Raw genomic sequence first — 22,204 nt, forward strand, 5'->3', positions numbered from 1 at the left:
GCCCTGCTGTTATGAATGTGTGTATGCATGTTTACTAGTACAGTATATGTGTGTACTATAAGGCCTGCGGTGTGAGACAGTGGCGGAGCCTAGCGATGTTGCAGACGTAAGGGAAGGCAGAGCGGATCATGGTGCAGATGTGGGGTAGAAAGGATAGTTGAGGGTCAAACAAGACACCAAAGTTCCGGACTGGCTCAATGAGGTGCAGTGTGCATCCATGGATGGTGATGCTGTCAGCGCCTGAGGTGTGGAGGCGCTGACAGGAGCCAATCAGGAGAGCCTCGGTCTTGTTGACGTTCAACTGAAAAAAAGTTAGCTCTCATCCAGGACTTGATGTTTGACAGACATTCTGTCAGGACAGCAGTGGTCCTGGAGTCAAGGGTGGAGGCAGAGAGATAGAGTTGGGTGTCATCCGCATACATGTTGACCCCATGTCTGCGGATGATGTCACCAAGAGGGAGCATATAGATATTGAAGAAGAGGGGACCAAGGACAGAGTCCTGAGGAATGCCGCTCAAGACTGTGCGGGGCTAGAGCAGAAATCATTTGTGGAGATTAAGTGTAGGCGGTTTGAGAGGTACGATCTGAACCATTCAAGGACAGGGCTGTGAAGGTTGAGGTGAGAGGAGAGACGGTGGATCAGGATAGAGTGGTCAACGGTGTCGAAGGCAACAGAGAGGTTAAGGAGGTCGAGGAGGAAGAGGGAGCCCTGGTCACAGATGGACAGAATGTCAATTGTAACTTTAACTATGGCTGTTTCTGTGTTTTGGGTGGCATGGAAACCCGATTGGAGGGGTTCGTGAAGGGAATGGCGTAGAGGAAGGAGCGACTCGTTCCAGAACATTGGAGAGGAAAGGGAGGTTGGAGATGGGGCGGTGGTTTGAGAGCAAGAATGGGTCCAAGGAGGGTTTTTTAAGGATAGGAGTGATGACGCCCGTTTTTAAAGGGAAGGGAATGGTACCAGTGGACAGGGACAGGTTTATGATGTCTGTGAGTAGAGGGCAAGGACAATATACTGTAAAGTTAATTCACTGTATATTTTATGGGCAAATCGTGGCAGCCAATTGCGTAGAGCAGTGTCCCACAAACAGTCGTGGATTGAGTAATCAAATTATTATTATTATTTATTTTTGAAAGGATTATTATCCCCAGAAAAGCGATCGGCAATCGACTAACAACCGGGTTACCACTTACTGCTAGGTAAACAGAGGTATTTGGAGTAAGGAAACTTGTCTAAGGTTTCGCTTTGCCTGGGAATCAAACTCAGGTCCTCTCGCTTAATTTCTCATCCCTTCGAAGTTTGCCTTACTTAAATTGAAAATCTTGGTTTGTGACTCTCCCTTCTCTCAAACCTCATACCAAATTCAATCATCTTATGGTCACTATTTGCAAGATTTTCCCTTATAGTCAGATTGTTAATTATTCTGATTCATTACTCATCACCAAATCTAGTATGGCATGATCCCTTATCAGTTCTAAAACATTGTTCCAGAAAACGGTCCTGAATACATTCTAAAAATGTGTTACCTTGCCTACTCGAGCTATTCTGCTTCTCCCAGTCTAAGTGAAAATGTATCCCTTACCCTGGCACCGGATAGGCAACACAGTGATCACGACAGCAGAGGATACCATCTATCCTCTTAATTATCAAATCCCCTATAACTACAACGTTTCTTTTCCACTGCTCTTCCCCTTGAACTGCTTCCTGCTCCACAAGCCTTGGTTAGCATTCTGGCCATTCTCCACTCAACCCTTTTCCTTATCCCCACAGGTAGCAAATACATTGTAAGTGTTGGACAAGAACAGTTCTTGTGATTCCTCCTTCTCTGTTTCCACAAGGTTACCCCTACCCTACTGACTGTCAGCCACACACTCCTCTATGTGGTGTGACTGTGTTCAGGAGTAACACAATGCCTTCCTTTCCCATCTTCATGTCACGCCTGCAGACCTTCCTCTTCGATTGTGCCTACAGTCACCCTCCACTCCCCCGGCTCGGCTTCATGCTCCGCCACTCTCAAGCGCCCTGGGACACTACTCTACATGAGAGGCGCTATATAAATGCAAATTGTAGTTGTTGAGTAAACTATCCAGATATTCCTCCCCCTCTCTTATGTGTCGGAGTGTCTCTGAAGCGCACTCCAGCTCAAAGCCTGAGCCGGAGTGACTCAAGACATAGGCATTTCCCACAGATGTGATCATCTGGGTCAGCCTCACTGTCCACAATTTCCCACATTCTGCAGTCTCGACTTACTGCCTGTGCTGCCATTTTCTACCCTTTATTTAGTGTTTATTTTTTCAGAGGACTTATTCATTTCTTATTTATTTTTATTTATTGATTTGTATTTGCTTAATGCTACTGGTTAGGTTTTAACCCCTGCATTTTTTTGTTTAGTAGTTTAGTAGCTGTTAATTTATTATACCGTATAAAATTCAAGTGTAAATAAGTAATTTAGCAGCTTTTGTTCCTTGGTTACCCTACTCAGCATTACAAGACAGCTCTTTGATTAAGTATCCATTCTCATTAAATGCGACGTTAACCAGTGCAGCAAGGTGATAGGAATCTGTACATAAAAAATGGTAAACATTGCAAAAAAAACAACCCCCTCACCCAATATTCCCTTGATTAGGTCCTTTAGAGCAGTAACGGCACAATTACACCCACTGTATGGTACTGAATTAGATCTTTATACATGGCATTCAACACTCCCATATTCTACCTCCATTTATTACCCAGGATCATTTTTATTGCCTTAAAATACTGCAACAAAAATATTTTTAAAAATATCAGTAGTTATTCTTCCACGGTACACACAGATCATGTGTCCTGCTTCAGAAGATTTGGTGTATAGCCGGTCACAACTGGTCTTGCTGCAGTAAACTTTGAGGATTTATTTATTGGAGCCAGAGGGAAACTCCCAGTAGTATTAACAGTGCTGACGACTCTCAAAGCACAGTCTCCAGCCAGACAGTCTCAAACAAGGTGCAAACATTATGAAATGCATTTTTTGGATGCTTCTATTTCATCCTTTCCTTCTCTCTGGGAAAACATATTTTCCTCTGCCAATTCTTCCCTTCTGTCCTTCCTCCTTTAAATATCTGATTAATGCTTCCTTTCAGTGGAGTATGATTCTATGGGCTCCAGCCTCTTCCCCAAGTGATCCATTATTCATGCGTGAGCAGTGATGGTGAGTGTTGGCAGGTTATTCAACTGTAGGGAGCATGGCATTCTGCACAGGTAATTTTCCTAACAAACAATTTTGGTTGTCTGGAAGTACAATTTCACAGGATCAGGGGATTTGTTAGGCGATCACACAGCAGTGGCAGGATTTAATAGGTCCAGTGTCATTGTAATAAAGGGGCCTCCGACACACATACACACACATCCATAACAGCCAGATCACTGTTTGGATACCAGATTTGTTTACATTTATTTGGGAGCAAAAATCCTGAAGGAGACAGCCACTCATGTATGCCATTATGACCTTTCTTCTGTTTTGAGGCAGTGAGGGAAGCTGCTCCCAACCACCCCCTCACTCCTCAAGCTGTGCCAAGAGGCGTGTGAGATGATCAGGAACTATTCCAGGCATGGTGGAAGTGGATATGATTCCTCACTCTAACGCACCACGGCAGCTCACGCCTATAACCTCAACCCCCAAATCACCACATAAGCTTTTAGACATGGTATGTGGTGATGTCACCATATTTCCTCAAATGGGAGGGAAAGAAAAATAGAAGACAAATACATTCCAAAGTGCTTTTACTGTTATTACTGACTTGCTATCTCCATACTGACCTGTCTGTTCATCCGCTCAGCAGGCTACTTCACATGCTATATTGTAATGTGGAATGACTGTGTGAGCGGACAAGAGGTGGACAAGGATATGTTTTACAGATAAAGGAATCTTGTATAAAGGGCAGAACATTAATCATGGATGATATCAATTAACCAGGTATTGACTGGAAAAGCAGCAGAAGAAAAGTAATGAGGCATGGCCATTTCTAAAGGTACAGTGTAGGATTGGCTCTGAACACTGTTCATCAACGGTCTGAAGGTACTGTGGATCGCTTATCTTTACCAACGAATTAGTTACAAATACTTGAAACAAGGTTGAAATAGGAGAAGCAGCTGTGATCTGCTGATTACAATACCATCCGTCTTCTCAGTCTCACCCACTCAGTTAGTTAAGAATAATTGTTCAGGTTATTAATAAATTATTTGAAAATGCTGTATTACAGATACAGCAAAGAAAATGAGAGGGATAGTGCACAGTAAGTGACAGGATTCAAGACTCGCTCAATAAATAGCCTGAAGCTGTAATGGAAGGACTCTCTGGTGTGTATTCTGGAAGGATGTGATCAAATGGGCTAAAGGGCCTTCTTCATCCAAACCTCTCTTGTGATTTTGTGAATTTTCTTGCAATAACAGATGTGACTTTGGCACAATTCGATCCTGCTCATATTCATAACCTTTTCGTTACAAAGGTATTACTCTGCTGTGAGCAGAACTTGCAAGGAATCCTTGTGCATCAACAGCAAGAAAGAAAAGTTGCATTGAAAACTGACTGGTGTTTACCAGCCAGTAGGTTTGCTCAATCATACCAGTTTATCTTGGATTCAAATTAGCCAGTATTGAACCACCTTGTAAATTCAATCAAATCGTGCCAGTCTGGTAGCACTCTGTCCTCTGAGACAGAAGGTTGTGGGTTCAAGCCCTGCATCAGGACTTGACTCCAGGGCAGTCCTGGGGTGGGCTGATTTATTGGAGTTGCTGTCCTTTGAATGAACTAAAACTGGGATCTAGTCTGCCTGTTCAGGTGGATGTTAAAGATCCCATGGATCTATTCAAAAAGAGAAGAGAGTTTCTCCAGTGTCATGGCCAACTATCCCGTAAATAAAATTGGTCATTCATTTCATGGCTGTTTTGGGGAGATTGATGTCCACAAATTAGCTGCCTTGTTTTATCTACAAAATGATGAAATGCACAGTCACTGCGTTTTACAATATATCCGATGATATGCTTTGTGAAATCCTCCCGATGTGAAAGGTGCTGCATCAAATGTAAGGAACAGAAACTACTTCAGTAACATCCACCCTGTTACAAATAAATATAGGCCTCAGGTGATCAAATTAGAAAGAAAAAAAGTTTCCACTGTCTAAAATCGTACAAAGGAAATTGATCACATGCCTTCTCCTGGGGCTGACCTGGTTTTGTACTTGTTTCAGCAAGTGCCATATTGCAAACATATCAGCACTGCACTGTGCCAGCTTTGGATTCTTCATCTTTGAGGTGTTCACCCAAACAGGGCTAATTTGACAGGAGAACTGCTTCTTTCCGCACTGTCATGGCAACACACATTCCACAGTACAACTGAAAATGGGAAGATTGCCATCAATACCTCTGCACAGATCTACCTACTGCAGGAATGTGTTTCTGCTGAAAGATGAGGTTTTGTGCTGTCCTTTTCTCTCAATTCAACACATAATATTGTGCTTAAATTATTTTGAAGTCAGATTTCTCGGCAGTTCTGATTTGGCAAGAATGCTCTACTATCGTAGCTAATGTCTGCAAACCTGGGAGCTCACATTTGCACTGAACGTAGAGGCACAGCACACAATTGTAACCTGTTTGTGCACAGGATTAGAATAGCCAGACTGGAGCCGTAGATCTCAAACCATCAGAGACAACAAAAACATTACCTGAAAAGAGAAATTGGATAATGAAAATTCCTTCTCCGATGCAAACCTACACCTACTGAGTAATTCCCTTTTTCTAAAAGCCAGTCATGTGATAAAATAATACCCAGCAGCAGCTGTCAATTTAGCACCATAAAACCATGCCTGAATTTTGCTCACTCCACATTTGCAAAACAGCCTTTTACATTATGCCCCAAGACCTCAGCTGTGGCAGCAGGTGTGGATGTGCATTGAAAAGGTGCTGATCTGAACAAGACAACATTTTATAACCCCTGTGTAACACTGTGACAAATTAAACATTCAGTATCTTACAAGACCAATTCAATGCCCGCCAGCTTCCAAAGGCTTCTGTTTTTTGGTGTTTATTAATTTCATTTTCAGGTTTTTTTTTAGCAATTTGAGTTCTAGGTAGATCCAAAAATCTGAGTTTTTCTGCGCTTTCACTTACTGTACTGAAATTTTTTGGAGTACTGCCATGGATCTTTAACATCCCCATAAAATATACAATCAATTGAATTTACAGTGTATTCTGTGAAATGCTTTGAGACGTGTCAAAGATATAAGGTGTTATATCAAATGCAAGGATTTGATATAGTCCCACACGTTATAATAATCCTTTCATTTGATATAGCGCCTTATCATGTCTTTGAGACGTCTCAAAGCACTTTACAGAATATACTGTAAAGTAAATTGACTGTGTATTTTGTGGGCGAAACGCAGCAGCCAATTGCACATAGAAGTGTCCCACAAACAACCGCGGATTGAGTGACCAAGTTGTTATTTTAAAAACAAATAATTTTGAAGGGATTATTACTCCTTGGAAAACAATTGGCCGATTGACTAACAACCGGGTTATGGGATATCCATGTTCCTTGTTAGGTGTTCCAAGCAGACCTACACTGGATGAGTTTTAGAGAAACCAGGCACAGTGGTATAGGCTAGGACACAGGACTCATTTAAAAAACAGCTCAGCATTGTAATGGGAAATAAGTGGGTGGAAAGATAAAATCAAATAGTCGTCATTCACTTGTGATCTTGTTAAGTTTGAATTTTCCACTTACCTTTAACAATATAAACTTTACAGGACAGCTGGGTGGCGGGGGTTATTCAAACCTCTTTGCTCCCCCAACCAATATAATTAACTCTTTAACAGGGTGTGTGCTGTATCTCCAAGAAACTCTTCCTCCCCCTTCCTCCTCCAGCATGTTCTGTGAAGATCATTAATGTAAAGGAAATGCCTGCACACCATCAAGACAGCGGTTTAAAAGTTCAAAGAGCTGGAGCTGATATTTTCAACAGAATTTCAATTATTCAACAGCTGTTTTTACAATTAACCCACTGGAGCAATAAAAGCCTTCAGTTACACTGAATGTGGGTGGATGGATTAAATGTAAAAAAGAACTATGATCATAATTATGCCTTGGCATTTTACTACCTATATATTCCCAAGCAATTTAAAACAGTTGCAGATGATAATACTAATCCTTGGATTTGATATAGCTCCTTTCACTTCAGAAGGATGTCTCAAAGCGCTTCAAACAATTTACTGTAGAGTATAATGTACAATAAATACTATGTATTTCGTAGGTGAACTTAGATGAGAAGAATAGAAATTCTAAATTTTTTTCAAAAATCACATCAATGTTTTGCATCTCCTAAACGGAACAGGGTACGTGTTACATCACCATTGGAAACCAATGACGGCAAACCACTGAGAAATCTATGTAGATCAATATACTGGAGAGTAGGAAATGGGGTTTCCTTCGATAAACTGGCTGAGGAGACTAACTTGGGTTTCCTTAGTAATGAAGACAGATTAGGCATTGTAGACACTAGTCCTAGCTGGGAAGACTTACGCCGCACAGTTTCTAATACTACAAGCACTAAAACCTTGTTGATCAAATGGATTCAGGAACACCCCGATTCAATAAACCGAATGTCAGAGATTTCTGCAAAACACTGACATGAGATACTCTGGAAATCTGCTAAAGTGACCAGATCTGATACTTATTAGTTTAACTGCTTCTTTGGGAGATATACGGGTCTGCTTTAGACTTGGAAGGCATGAGCAAGTTTAATTCCCCTTCCCCTTCAATTTACTGGGTTCCCATAGATCAGCCAAGCAATGAAGATACATGTAAAATTGCAACTGTGACTTAGCTACATGACCTTAGGCTGCTCTGCTCATCGCTTGATAAATGTAAATGTTTTGCCTTTTACATAGCATTTTCTCTGTAATGGGACATCAATTAGCCAATATCCAACAGCATTACTATTATTAAAGAGAAAAAAACATTTGTCACCAAATCTATTTAAGGTGCTTCTCTCCGCTGATGCATGAAGCAGTGTATACTTTTCAACACAATCGTTGTTTGGTCGCTATAACAACACTGAATTTTTGCCAAGAAACATATTACATATTGGTTAGCTGTAGTCACAATTACTCTTGAAATAATGGCAACCTGCAGATAAGAAACTAAACAGACTTAGTGACATTTTTCACTCCTTTGGTGCAGGTTGCAACCTCGAGAGGAGGTTCCTTTTACCAGCTGCATGAAAGTAGATACCACATCCCACTGTCCCTAAAGTGCTGTCTAGCATTTGTTCTCCCGGCAGCGAAAAGCCAGCAATGCATTTTTGTATAGGGGCCTTCATGTACTTTCCTTGGTGATCAACAACAACAACAAGATTCCATTTATAGAGCGCCTTTCACGTCGGGAGGACATCCCAAGGCGCTGTACAGTAAGGTCAGGACCCGAGCAGTGGGGAAATAGTCAGGGTGAGGGGAGGGAAGGGAGGGAGCGAGGAAGGGGGAGAGTCGAGAGGGGAGCTGAAGGCACGGTCAAAGAGAAAGGTCTTGAGACCGGCCTTGAAGGAGGAAAGGGAGGAGGCGGCGAAGGCACTGGGGGATGGAGTTCCAGAGCCTCGGGGCTGAGAGGCTGAAGGCCCGGCCACCGATGGTAGGGCGGTTGGGGCGGGGGATGTGGAGCAGACCGGAGCCAGAGGAACGGAGGGTACGGGCAGGTAGGTAGGGGGATAGTAGGTCGGAGAGGTAGGAGGGAGCGAGGCCGTGAATGGCCTTGTAGGTGAGGATGAGGATCTTGAATTCGATCCTCTGGGGGATGGGGAGCCAGTGGAGGCGAGCGAGGGTGGGAGTGATGTGGTCGCGAAGCCTGGTGCGGGACAGTACACGAGCTGCAGAGTTCTGAATGACCTGCAGCTTGTGGAGGGAGGTGCCGGGAAGGCCGGCGAGGAGAGAGTTCCCATAGTCCAGCCTTGAGGTGATAAAGGCGTGGACCAGAGTTTCAGCCGCGTGAGGGGTGAGGTAGTGCCGTAGTCTGGCGATATTCCGGAGGTGATGGAAGGCGGTGCCAGTTGTGGTGCGGATATGAGGGAGAAAGGACAGCTCAGGGTCGAACAGAACGCCGAGGTTCCTGATGGCTTTGAGAGGTGGAGAGTGCAGCCTTGGATGCTGATGCTGTCAGCGCCTGAGGTGCGGAGGCGCTGACGTGAGCCAATCAGGAGGGCCTCAGTTTTACGCACGTTGAGCTGAAGAAAGTTGTCTCTCGTCCAGGACTCGATGTCGGACAGGCAGGCTGTCAGGACATCGGTGGTCGTGGAGTTGAGGGTAGAGGAGGAAAGGTAGAGTTGGGTGTCATCCGCATACATGTGGAAGTTAACCCCATGTCTGCGGATGATGTCACCACAGGGGGAGCATATAGAGGGTGAAGAGGAGGGGACCGAGGACAGAGCCCTGAGGGACACCGCACGAGACAGTGCGGGGCTGGAGGAAAAGCCGTTCGTGGAAACAAAGTGAAGACGGTGGGAGAGGTACGACCTAAACCACTCAAGGACAGGGCCTTGAAGGTTGAGGTGGGAGGACAAGCGGTGGAGGAGGATAGCGTGGTCGACCGTATCGAATGCTGCCGATAGGTCGAGGAGGACGAGGAGGCAGAGGGAGCCCTGGTCACAGATGGTCAGGATGTCATTGGTGACCTTGACCAGGGCAGTTTCTGTGCTATGGGCAGCACGGAAACCCGACTGAAGGGGTTCGAATAATGAATGGGTGGAGAGGAAAGAGCGCAGCTGGGAGGCGACAACTCGTTCCAGGACCTTGGACAGGAAGGGGAGGTTGGAGATGGGCCGGTAGCTTGATAGCTGCGACGCATCAAGGGAGGGTTTTTTCAAGGTGGGAGTGATGGTGGCAGTTTTTAAGGGAATGGGAACAGAGCCAGAGGAGAGGGACAGGTTGACGATGTCTGTGATATGTGGGGCAAGGAGGTGGAGCTGGGAGATAAGGAGTGGAGTGGGGATGGGGTCAAGGGAGCAGGTGGTGGGTTTCAGGGATAGGATGAGTTTGGTGACAGAGGGTGGGGAAACGGGTACGAAAGTGTGTAGGGGAGGATGGGTAGGAGTCGGAGTGTGGGAGGGAGGGGGTGGGGGGTGGGTGGATGTTGGAGGGGAAGTGACCGCGGAGCGAATTCCCTTGATTTTGGATTCAAGGAAATCCAGCATCTCCTCGCAGTGAAGGTTGGAGGAGATGACCTGCGCGGGGTGGTGGGGGACGGAGGAGTCGGGATGTGGTAGAAAACAGTAGCCTGGGGTTGTTCTTCGCCTCCAGGATTATCCTGGAGTAGAAGGACGACTTGGCCGAGGCTAGAGTGGAGCGGTAGATTTTGAGGAGGTCCAGCCAGATTTGTCGGTGGACCGTTAGGCCAGATTTGACGCAGGTGCGTTCAGCGGCCCGCACCTGGCTCTTCAGTGAGCAGAGGTGGGTGGTGAACCAGGGGGAGGAGCGGGAGTAGGAGACAGTACGGGAGGTGATGGGGGCAAGAGTGTTGAGTGTGGAGGAGAGAATGTTGTGGAGGAGGGTGAGAGGAGAAAAGGGGTCAGTGAGGGTTGAAGGCCAGAGGGAGAGTTCAGAGGACTCCAAGGCAGCGGTTAGGGATTGTGGGGGTAACTTCTTCCAGGGGCGGTAGAAGATGGTGGTGGGTCTGGTGGAGGTGGGGAGTGACATCCGAGACACTGAGGCACTGGTGATCACCAAGTCGAGTGGGTGGCCGTGGCTGTGAGTGGGGGAGTTTATGTGTAAGAAGAGGTTGAGTGAGGAGAGCAGGGAAGAGAAGTCTGAGGAGATGGAGCAGGAGGTGGTGAAGTGCAGGTTGAAGTCGCCCAGGATGATGAGGCGATCAGAGCAGAGGCAGAGAGATGTGAGAAGTCATATAAGTGAAATCAAAATTGTACTGTGCTGTGAAATAGAGATGTTCAGATACATTTCTAATTTTACCTCTTACTTGAGGGCCTTTTACCTCTGGATTTGAGCTTGAAATTCACAGCCATACTTTATTTGTAACTGAACCAATTCCACACCAAGGATCCACCTCACACATAGTTAGAGATGGCTGCCCCTCTTTACAGCATTAATAGCAGAGCAAACAGCTTGAAGCAGATGTCACCTTTCCTTTAATCCTATCACCTTCAAGCCAGGATCTCACTTTACATCAAGTTTTGCCTGGAAGATGACTGAACTACATGGCAGTGCCAGTCCGATGTCTCACTATTGCCTTTTAGTTTAGGCAGTGCATGCAGTGATATAAAAAATCCCTCTTGGGAAAAGTTAACTTACTTGGGGTTTAAGTTGCTGGAACCTATAGCTCCACAGGGTAGCAGAACCTGAACATTCAGCAACTCCACTCTTGTAAAGCTTTCTGAAACTCTTTAAGAATTCAGTTGCTCAATTTGTCATTCAGCCACTGGTACTTTGGATTCCCCCACACAGGTTAAATGTAGCAGGATTCCAGCAGTGTGGGCCTCAAGGGGCAACACAACCAGACCTGTTTGGTTTGAACACTCTTTTTAAATATCCCTACAGGAATTGCAGCAGAAAATATGCGCTTGTGACAATTTTCTGACCAACAGGTTTTTCCCAGTGGAGAGAGGAGGTCCTGATGAAGCAGCCGGTGAGGAACTGATTGCTATCCTGTACTGACAGGCTGAGGGCTGGCAACCCAGAAGTGCTTATTTGGTACGACAGGTGATACTGAAAAAAACACCACTTCAAGTGAATATCAGTGCTTCCTGAGGCAGCTCTGGCTTGTTTGCCATACAGAGCTCCGGTTGGCAGCAGCACTCATGTAAACAGGCACAAAAGATGAACAGCACTTGCTGCTTCTCTGATGGGCAATTCTGAATTGTGCATTGACTGGGTAGAGGGTCAGACTCAGCATCGTGCTGTGAAAGTACATGTGTGAATCCATTTCGCTCCCCTTGTCTGACCCGCAGACTGAAGCCAGATTCAAATTCTCTCTGTGCAAGGAATAAATTACATGTTGGAAGTGAGGAATGAGCAGATGCAGTGTTTTAGTGAGTGAAGCAACAGCATAAGGGGAGACCCAACCTATCAATGATTAAATGCCCATCAGCCCAGTCCTTACCAGGCTCCAATGGATCAATCTCCTCACCCTCACCTAAAAATTTATTTGATATATCCCAATCTCTGTGACCTTCTCCTACACCTCCCCCTTCTCTGCTCGACCCTTCCTTCCCGGCAACTCCCTCCACAAGCATTCAGAACTCTGCAGCTCGTGTACTGTCCCGCACCAGGCTTCGCGACCACATCACTCCCACCCTCGCTCGCCTCCACTGGCTTCCCATCCACCAGAGGATCGAATTCAAGATCCTCATCCTCACCTACAAGGCCATTCACGGCCTCGCTCCCTCCTACCTCTCCGACCTACTAACCCCCTATCTACCTGCCCGTACCCTCCGTTCCTCTGGCTCCGGTCTGCTCCACACCCCCCGCCCTAACCGCCCTACCATCGGTGGCCGGGCCTTCAGCCTCTCAGCCCCGAGGCTCTGGAACTCCATCCCCCAGCGCTTCGCCTTGCCTCCTCCCTTTCCTCCTCCAAGGTCGGTCTCAAGACCTTTCTCTTCAACTGTGCCTTCAGCTCCCCTTTCGACTCTCTAGCCCCTCCTCGCTCCCTCCCTTCCCTCCCCTCACCCTGACCATTTCCCCCCGCTCGGGTCCTGACCCAACTGTCCAGCCCCTTGGGACGTCCTCCCGACGTGAAAGGCGCTCTATAAATGAAATCTTCTTGTTGTTGTTGTTCCTCAATCTCCTCTACTCTGTCTTACACCGCTCCCCTCTCTGTCTGTCATTAACTTACACCTAGAATTGACCTGGTCAACCGCTTTTAGGATCACCTCTGCTTGATGTCCCACACCGTTCTGGAGAAGCAGCCAAAAGCTGCTGTAGTAAAATGGCTTGTTTTCTTGAAGATAATAATACTTTGCATTTGATGTAGCATCCGTCTTATCACGTCGTTGAGAGTGTCAAAGAGCTTCATAGAATTTACTGTAAAGTGGTTTGACAGTTGTGCCCAGCAATGTCCCACAAATAGCCATGGAGTGAGTAATTGATCTTATTTGGGGGATTTTTGGTCTGGACACTGGTATAGAGAAACTCCCTTCTCTTTTCGAATACTGCCATGGGATCTTTAATATCCGCCTGAACAGGCAGACAAGGCCTCGATTAACATCTCATTCGAAGGACGGATGGTTAACTTAAATTTACAGAACTGCCAACCCAAAGTCTGTTGGTGCAGTACAGTATTTCTGCCATGGGAGCTGAAGAAGCTTGTTCCTTCTTTCTGCATTTCGGCTGTACACAGGCAGTTTGCCATTTCACGCAAAACAACAACTTACATTTATATTGCGCCCTTCACTTGGAGTGCTTACAAAGAACAATTCTGGGAATCACTTCCCACCAGGAGGCAACTGGTTGCGTCCAACAGCTTTTAGCAGTGGATTGCTGTGAGCACTGCAGCAAACCTGACTGTAACACTGACTGTACCTTGACATTCTGCAATATGAACAAGGCAGCATGTCTTGTGGTCACTGAGGATCTTGAGGCAGCAAACTGAATGGTGCCCCTTTCAAAACCAGTACCATCATTTCCTGGCTGGTCAAGCTCTCAGCCCTGACACAGCAGGGAAGGTTTGTGGGCAGAAAAGGGCACAATTAATGCTTTTGAAACAGTGCAGTGGCCCCACAATTACTGCTTGAAGCAGCTTCATGGAGCCCACAGTAGATAGCCAGGGTCAGATCTTCATTGCCAACAGGTTCCTGTTCATCATGCCAAACCCACAATCTTTTTGTCTTTTTGTTCTTCATCGATTGCAGCTTTGATACAGTTTATGCATATTCGCTACCGCCATTTGGTAGATACAGATGATTGCAATTCCTTTCAAATGATCAAAAGACAGGGGAATATACTGAACCATGATTCTGAAGTGGCCTGTTCCTAATGTAGACCTAGAGTGGGAGCTGACACATCCCTTTGGAAATTGGAAAAACTCGGTTCATCTATTAAAGGGCAAAGACGAACAGATGTGCCATTTTCCATTCTCCTACGCATTCTTCCACCAGCATGACAGGCAAGAGGCTACCATCTGTTACGAGTCCACAGGAAAATATGAAACTCACCTAACTTGGACAGTGTGACTGAACCTGAACAATACATTGACTGCAATCCTCTGGGAAAAAAACATTCTTAAGATCCTTTAAATGAAATAAATAAGCCAAAGTCATGCTCCAGAAAGGAACATCGTTATCTCATAATTTGCTACACATACCCCAATTCCAGCACACACCTCATATATGCATTCACAACACACACATGGATCGATATTTTGGACTTCTCCATTCCCAGTAGATAGAACCAACAGTCAGCTATTTGTGTGCAGGAGAAAAATTAGCATGGAGATCTGATTAGAAACTGAGCAGCGACATATTCTGGACTTTCAGTGAATGTGGAAAGGTTTACTGTTCTGGTGTCAGGGGGTCTGACACTTAGATGAATTCACAAGCGGAGCACTGCAGTATTCTACAGGCATTTATAAAAGACACTGTAGTGGGTTTAACCAACAATCAGGAGCATGACTTTGTAGTTCAAGTCTGAATCATCAGTCTATCTTGTGAACAATTACCACTCAGATTTCGTTTTCACATTTAGTTTTAAGCAAATACATTGGAAGCATTAACATTAATGTAGGTGTAGGACTGTATACACAGTCATTACCATCACAGGTCAGCAGCCTTTTCTTTTGGAAAAGTCTTAAAATATTCACGATTCTGCCCACACAGATAATATCCGAGTCTGCAACCCAACATTGAAGCAAACAGATTAACATTGTGCTACCACTGCAGGGCATAGAAACGGCATGAGGAGGGAGGAATCTCACAGACTGGGATCTAGTGTGTGTATATATGTGTATATGCATGTGTGTGGGCGGGGACATAGCCTGGGAGCCACAGATCATGGTTTACTGACTACTGGCACAGAGGAAGGTCCATTGATAACTGGCATTGAATCGAGGCAGACCACACATCATTTAATGCATAGGAACAAAATGATATGAAACTATAACTCATTACTCCCTGCTCACTGTTTCATACATAAATTGTAATTTTGGAGAATAGCAGCAACGGTGCTGTCAGAACAGGTACAAGTCAATAAGTGCCACTCTCCCAGGGTTACCCATACACACAACCATAGAAGCACTGGATCAATACAACAGTTCTTCCTGCTGTACAACAACAACAATAAAACAACAGAATTTCATTTGTATAGCGCCTTTCTTGTCTGGAGGATGTCCCAAGTGCTGGATAGAGTTTTGGACCTGATTTAGGGGTCGGGGTCGGTGGAGGATGGGGGGGAGAAGCACGGAGATTGAAAGCACGGACGAAGAGGAGGGTCTTGAGATTTGTCTTGAAGAAGACAAGGGAGAGGGCGAGGCAGAGGGACTGTGGGATGGAGTTCCCGACGGTGGGGGCAGAGTGGCAGAAGGCCCACCCGACAATAGTGGGGCGAATGAGGTGGGGCATGTGAAGCAGGCCGGAGCCCGCTGAGCAGAGGGAGCGAGCAGGATGGTAGACCATAAGACCATAAGATGTAGGAGCAGGAGTAGGCCATTCAGCCCCTCGAGCCTGCCCCACCATTTAATAAGATCATGGCTGATCTTCTAACCTAATTCCATTTACCCGCCCTATTCCCATATCCCTTAATCCCTCTATCCTTTAGAAATCTATCAACCTCAGTCTTGAATATGTTCAAGGACTGAGCATCCACAGCCTTCTGGGGTAGAGAATTCCGTAAATTCACTACCCTCTGAGTGAAGAAATGTTTCCTCAACTCAGTTCGAAAAGGCTGACCTTAGTCTTGAGACTATGACCCCTAGTTTTAGATTCTCCAGCCAGGGGAAACTGTCTCACGGCATCTACCCGGTCAAGACCCTTAAGAATCTTAAAGGTTCCCATAAGATCACCTCTAATTCTTCTATATTCTAGAGAAGATAGGCCTAGTTTACTCAACCTATCCTCATAGGTCAACCCCCTCATCCCAGGAACCAACCTAGTGAATCTACGCTGCACCCCCTCTAAGGCGAGTATGTCGTTTCTTAAATAAGGAGACCACAACTGCACACAATATTCCAGGTGCGGTCTCACCAAGGCCTTATGCAACTGCAGCAAGACTTCCCTACTCTTGTATTCTAACCCTTTTGCAACGAACGCCACATGGCATTAGCCTTCCTAGTTGCTTGCTGTACCTGATCACTAACTTTTTGTGACTGGTGTACAAGGACACCCAAATCCCTCTGAACACTAACACTACATAGTCTCTCCCCCTCTAGAAAATAATCCACTTTTCTATTTTAACTATCTAGGTGAATAACTACACACTTCCCCACATTATACTCCATCTGCCACCTTCTTGCCCACTTATCTAGCCTGTCTATTTCCCTTTGCATTCTTCTTGTGTCATCCTCGCAGCTTACTCTCCCACCTAGCTTCGTATCGTCCTCAATTCAGATATGTTAAGTTCTATTTCCTCATTTAAACCATTGATCTAGACAATAAATAATTGAGGTCCAAGCATTGATCCTTGAGCACTCCCTAATGGTAGGGGGTTAGGAGGTCGCAGAAGTAGGGGGGAGCAAGAACATGGAGGTCTTTGAAGGTGAGGACCAGGATCTTGAACGGTATCCGCTGTACGATGGGAAGCCAGTGGAGTCTGGCGAGGATGGGGGTGATAGGGTCACGGAGCCTAGTGTGGGAGAGGACCCGGGCTGCAGAGTTCTGGATACTCTGCAGCCTATGAAACGAGGAGTTGGAGAGGCTGACAAGCAATGAGTTTGCATAGTTGAGCTTCAATGTTATGAAGATGTGTTTGAGTGTTTCATCGGCCTGTGGTGTGAGACAGTGGTGGAGCCGGGCGATGTTACGGAGGTGGGGGAAGGCAGAGCGGGTCATGGCACGGATGTGGGATATGTGGGATAGTTGAGGGTTAAACAAGACGCCAAGGTTCCGAACTGGCTTAGCAAGGTGGAGTGTGCAAGGTAAGGTGGAGTCTGTAAGGTTCATGCCCCCTCCATACCAAGACAGAAGGTGTTAATAACAACAACAGCTGGGGAATAAAATTGTAGTTTGACAGTGCTAGAGAGAACAATGTCATTGTAAAAGAAGAATACTAAAGAGAATTACAGTTTGTCAGGTTTACAAGTGATTTGCTTAATGTTGGTATCTGGTACTTGGTTTCTCATTTCAAATGGGTACTCTCAACAACCGTCATACAAGAGACCCAATAGTTACTAACAGGAAGAACCCCCTCCATTTGTTCTCTCTCAATGTGCACTCAATGCTGACTCCCTCCAATAAGTGTCACAACTTTCAGCAGTTTGTCACTACCCAGTTGCATCCAACAGCACCACTGGACCCCACTTTGTTTCTTACAGAGAAAAACTCTTATTGCTGCCCCCTACGTCCAGGCCCCTAAATAATAATAATTATCCTTGCATTTGATATAGCACCTTATCATCTAGTCGAGACGTCTCAAAGCGCTTCACAGAATAAAGCACTCCCTTGGAGCAGAACTCCCATAAGTTCCTTAAATCTCACTCAGACAGTACAGCTCTCCAAGCCAATCTAGTGTTACAAGGTTATCAGTGTACAAGTAACATACGCTTTACCAGTGCTAGACTGCGTCACACAAGCTCCTGGGCACTGCTTTCTATCCACTGAAAGCTATATAGGTTTGAAACCCAAAACAATTCTCTTCATAACCAAAATTCATCAATTGTATAAAAAACCCAGAACACACAACACTATTGCAACAGCATCCATGATCCCAACAGCATATCAACTAGCCATCTCATTGCTAGTCGTTTGTGTGCCTGGGTTCACAACTGGTATGGAATCATGTCATGCAGTAGCCCATTCAGCAGCTACTGTGAAACGTTTATTTCTTCATTGAAATAAAGTCTTTCCCTTACCTGTAGAAATAGGAGCAGCCTCGAACTGTATTGTGAGTGAAGTGTTCCTGAGACTTTTCATTTCCAAAGTCCTCTAGCGGGTCTGACCAGAGTAGGTCACACATAGGCCCATATGCAGGTGGTTCTTTGAATCTGTCTAACTAAAGAGAGGGGAGAAAACACAGAAAATAAAGCTCAGTACATAACCTCCTAGCAAGTTATATAAACGTATCAAACCATCAACTTGGCAAGGGTAAAAGAATCAGATTTCTAGTTTGACTGGTGACAAGCTTTTTTTAAAAAAAATTAACTTCTCAATATTGTGTTGTTGTAAGAAACCTGCGGTAAAAATATAAAATAAATCCTTGCATTTGATATAGCACCTTTCACATCAGGAGGAGTTACTAAAAGAGTTACTGTAAAGTGAAGTAACTGTGTATATTGTAGGTGTAAAAGGTTTGATCATGACCATTTTCTGGTACTTGTGGTCCTATGCAGAGAAAGCCCACCTTGCTCTAGATTTATTCCATTTCTGCAATATTTAAGAGAGTTCAGAATTGAGTAAATTATTCAATTCGCTCAGTCACAGTGTTTTTCTCCCCAGATCTGCTCTGCTTAATTATTTTTTTTGATCAGCCTGGTGTCTGACACATGTGGAAATCCATCACCATGCTTAAGAGTATCCAAACCAAACTGAGATTTCAAGAACTCAGGAGCTGGCTCAGACTCAGGAACTGGACTACTGAGACCGTCACAGAGAGCTGGCTCGATTCCGACAGTTCCCTGCATCCCACTTCCACATAGAAATCCCAGAGATAGATTGTTGGAATGGAATGCACACCCTCTCCCTCCAGGGACTCATCCTGCTTACCTAATTCCAAAAAGTACTAGGCACAGGTTGGCAAGAGCCAAGGCTTGGAGACCCCAGAGTGCATGTTGTGGTAACTGCTGGAGTCCAACCAGCTAAACCCGCATAGCTTGCCATTGATATTGCTGTCTGGCAAACTTTCCCGCTCCTTGTCCAGCTAGGACCACCCTACCTGTTAGGGCTATGTCTTGATGGTTAACAGGAGCTGAGTGGGAGGATTTCTTGCCAGGCATGGAATGTTGGAATCGAGCCAACCCGCTGCCTAAATAATGACAGAATGGGGGCAAAGGATAGGAGCAGAGATGCCAGACATTCAGGTCAATTTCCAGGCTCTATTTATTCCATCAAGAAGGGAGGAATGAATCCCACGGTAATAATGTAATAATAATCATCATCATTATCATATGGTTCTGCTTATATTGAGATGTTTAAATTCACAGGCTCGGCTGCAATAAAAGCGAACCTGATGTTTGAGCGTCCTAGCATTAAAGGAAGCAATGCCCTGCCAAAGTTTAAGAGCAGACAAATAGCATTCTTCCAGTCAGAGAATGTTTTCTATTTTCAAGTAATTTTAATTAGAGACACTGCTCTCCAACTCACCATAAAGAACACAAGATCCCATCAAGTGTTTCATTTAATGTGCATTAAATTGCGTAATATATTAAGAGTTGAACTGCACACTAGTTTAAAAAGAGTTTAAATTAGCACATTAATGCTAACAACAACAACTTGCACTTATATAGCCCCTCCACGCAGGGTAGCATCTCAGAGCACTTAACAGTGGTGGAGCCTGACTCCGAGCTGCGGGGAAGTGGTCATAAGCACAGTCGAAGAGTAAAGTTTTCAGGCGGGACTTAAAAGAGGGAAGAGAGAGGCAAGATAGAGGGATTGAGGGAGAGTGTTTTAGAGTTCCGGGCATAGTGGCTGAAAGCGTGACCTCCGAAGGTGGGGCGGAGGGTGCAAGGGACGAGCAGTAGGCCGGTGCCGGTCAAGCGCAAGCGCCAGGTGGTGGATTGGGGGGTGAGGAGATTGGAGAGGTTGGGAGGTGTCAGGGAGTGAATGGATTTGAGCACAAGTGTGAGAATCTTGAAGTCATTCCGTCCGGTGATGGGGAGCCTGTGGAGCCGGGCCAGAACTGGTGAGATGTGGGTTCAGAGATTGGTCCGGGTCAGTATGCGGGCGACAGAGTTTTTCGTGAGCTGGATCTCATGAATTGTGGAGCTGGGGAGACCGGAGAGGAGTGAGTTGGAGTAATCCAATTTTTCCAATTATTTTTCCAGTTATACTGCTTTAAGTTCAGTAAGTAACATATACAATTTGGACATACTGTATTACATAGAAATAACACAACACAACTAGAGTCTAAGATTACCTGCTTATTTGATTGAGAACACTGCCCTTCAATTCTGAACCTCAATGTGCAGCCTAAGGTTGGGTAGAAAGTCCACCACAGGGTTTAGATTTATTTGACTGACCTAGCACTTCAGAACATTCAGATTTGGCAGTTTTAATTTGGAAGCCGGTTTTCTGTAAGTTTCTGTCGAGAAATACAAAACAGAGACTTCAAAGTTAAGATTGAATTCAACAATGTGACAAAATCTGGGAGCTCTGAAATGTTAAGTCAGTAGAATAAATCTAGATGCAGATGGAACGTGTTTTCTCCTATTTCACAAATGCATGGATTGCTGTGATTGCAGGTACAACCCAGCTAACCCAAGGGTCAGAGTTGACTGGAAAGTAACATGGAAATTCAATTAAACAAGACAGACACACCCAGTGCACAACACATAGCACATCACACACTAATACATTTACTAGATCCTGTGCACTTGCTATGATCAACATCCTGTTTTTTCATGTCAGAACTCCCTGCTCAGGGTACTTGCATTACGTCTGTTGCATTTGTGCCAGAAACAAACTAAAAGCTTATTTATAACCTAATACCCCTGAACTATAGAAATCATTGTTTGTGTTTGCTGACAGCCATTAACTCTTTAATCTCTATAAAAGCCACATGCAAACACTTTAAGACGTTTGCTAATACATCAATAGAAATAGCATGTTTTGTTATCTCCTCCCAAGTCCTCTTAAATGTCTGTAGCATGAGCGCTGTCAACACCTCAAACTGGCATAAACCGAACAAAATATTACAGAGGGATTAAGGACTGGGTGTATAATTACATGGAGATACTCTTATGGGTACAAACTGTGCCTTAACCTTCCTCGTCAGCAGTGTCAGGATTTTCCATTATAAACAAGGGAGGATTTCAAAGCTACTTATGGGTGGGAAATGGATTCAAACAATCATGTATGTGGAGTCCTGTAGCTCACTGGTTAGAGCACTCGCTTTGCAAGCGAGAGACCTGAGTTCAATTCCAGGCAGGGCGAAACCTTGGGCAAGTTTCCTTACTCCACACGCCTAATAATAATCCCTCCAAAACCCAAAACAATAATAAAAATTGGTCATTTACAATCTACAACTGTTTGTGGGACATTGCTGTGCGCAATTGGCTGCTGCGTTTGCCCACAAATATACAGTCAATTCACTTTACAGTGTGCTCTGTGAAGCGCTTTGGGACGTCCTCCCGACGTGAAAAGCGCTATATCAAATGCAAGGATTATTATTATTATTATTATTATGAATCGCTGATAAAGCTTAGAAACTGGATGGACAGCTTTGCAAAATTATATACGAACAATCATTATTAATTATAATTTCTGCCAGACTGAAATAAAAGTAAAAGCATGTTTGCACTGCAAAAATATTAAGGCAAATTAATTCCGACTACTGCCAAATGCTGCCTAGAGCTGCCTAAAGCCCCTGGAGGGCTTTGAAGGTGAGGACCAGAATCTTGAACTGTATCCTCTGTGTGATGGGAAGCCAGCTGAGTCAGGCGAGGATGGGGGTGATGGGGTCATGGTGTGGGAGAGGTCACGGGCTGCAGAGTTCTGGATGATCTGCAGCCTATGGAGGGAGGAGCTGGGGAGGCCGACAAGCAGGGAGTTTGCATGATCGAGCCTAGATGTTATGAATGCGTGTATGAGCGCCTCGGCGGCCTGGTGTGTGAGACAGTGGCAAAGCCGGGTGATGTTGCGGAGGTGGGGAAAGGCAGAGCAGGTCATGGAACGGATGTGGGGTAGAAAGAATAGTTGAGGGTCAAACAACATGCCTGCAGTACACTTCTGTTTTTATGTCAATAAATTTAGAACCAGCTGCATAAAAGACACTTCTCAGCCTTCTGTTACAGTTTAACTCTTTGCATAAGACATATGAAGTAGGTTTTTGTCACGAGACATCAGAAACAAAAAAAATCTCAGGCACAGCCATCTAAAC

The 22,204-nt window shown here is 45.1% G+C and overlaps 1 protein-coding gene across 1 annotated transcript in view; it reads right to left on the reverse strand.

The window, feature by feature from the left end:
- LOC103177620 (serine/threonine-protein phosphatase 2B catalytic subunit alpha isoform) overlaps positions 1-22,204 on the reverse strand; it is a gene marked incomplete at its 5' end in the record, with an annotated part of 123,867 nt that overhangs the window by 50,165 nt on the left and 51,498 nt on the right. The window contains one exon of the mRNA XM_042344241.1: positions 18,024-18,163. Coding sequence (XP_042200175.1) covers positions 18,024-18,163 — 140 coding nt within the window. The remainder of the gene's footprint in view (positions 1-18,023; positions 18,164-22,204) is intronic.

The sequence above is a fragment of the Callorhinchus milii genome, unplaced genomic scaffold, assembly GCF_018977255.1.
Source record: "Callorhinchus milii isolate IMCB2004 unplaced genomic scaffold, IMCB_Cmil_1.0 Scaffold1, whole genome shotgun sequence".
Classification (NCBI taxonomy): domain Eukaryota; kingdom Metazoa; phylum Chordata; class Chondrichthyes; order Chimaeriformes; family Callorhinchidae; genus Callorhinchus; species Callorhinchus milii.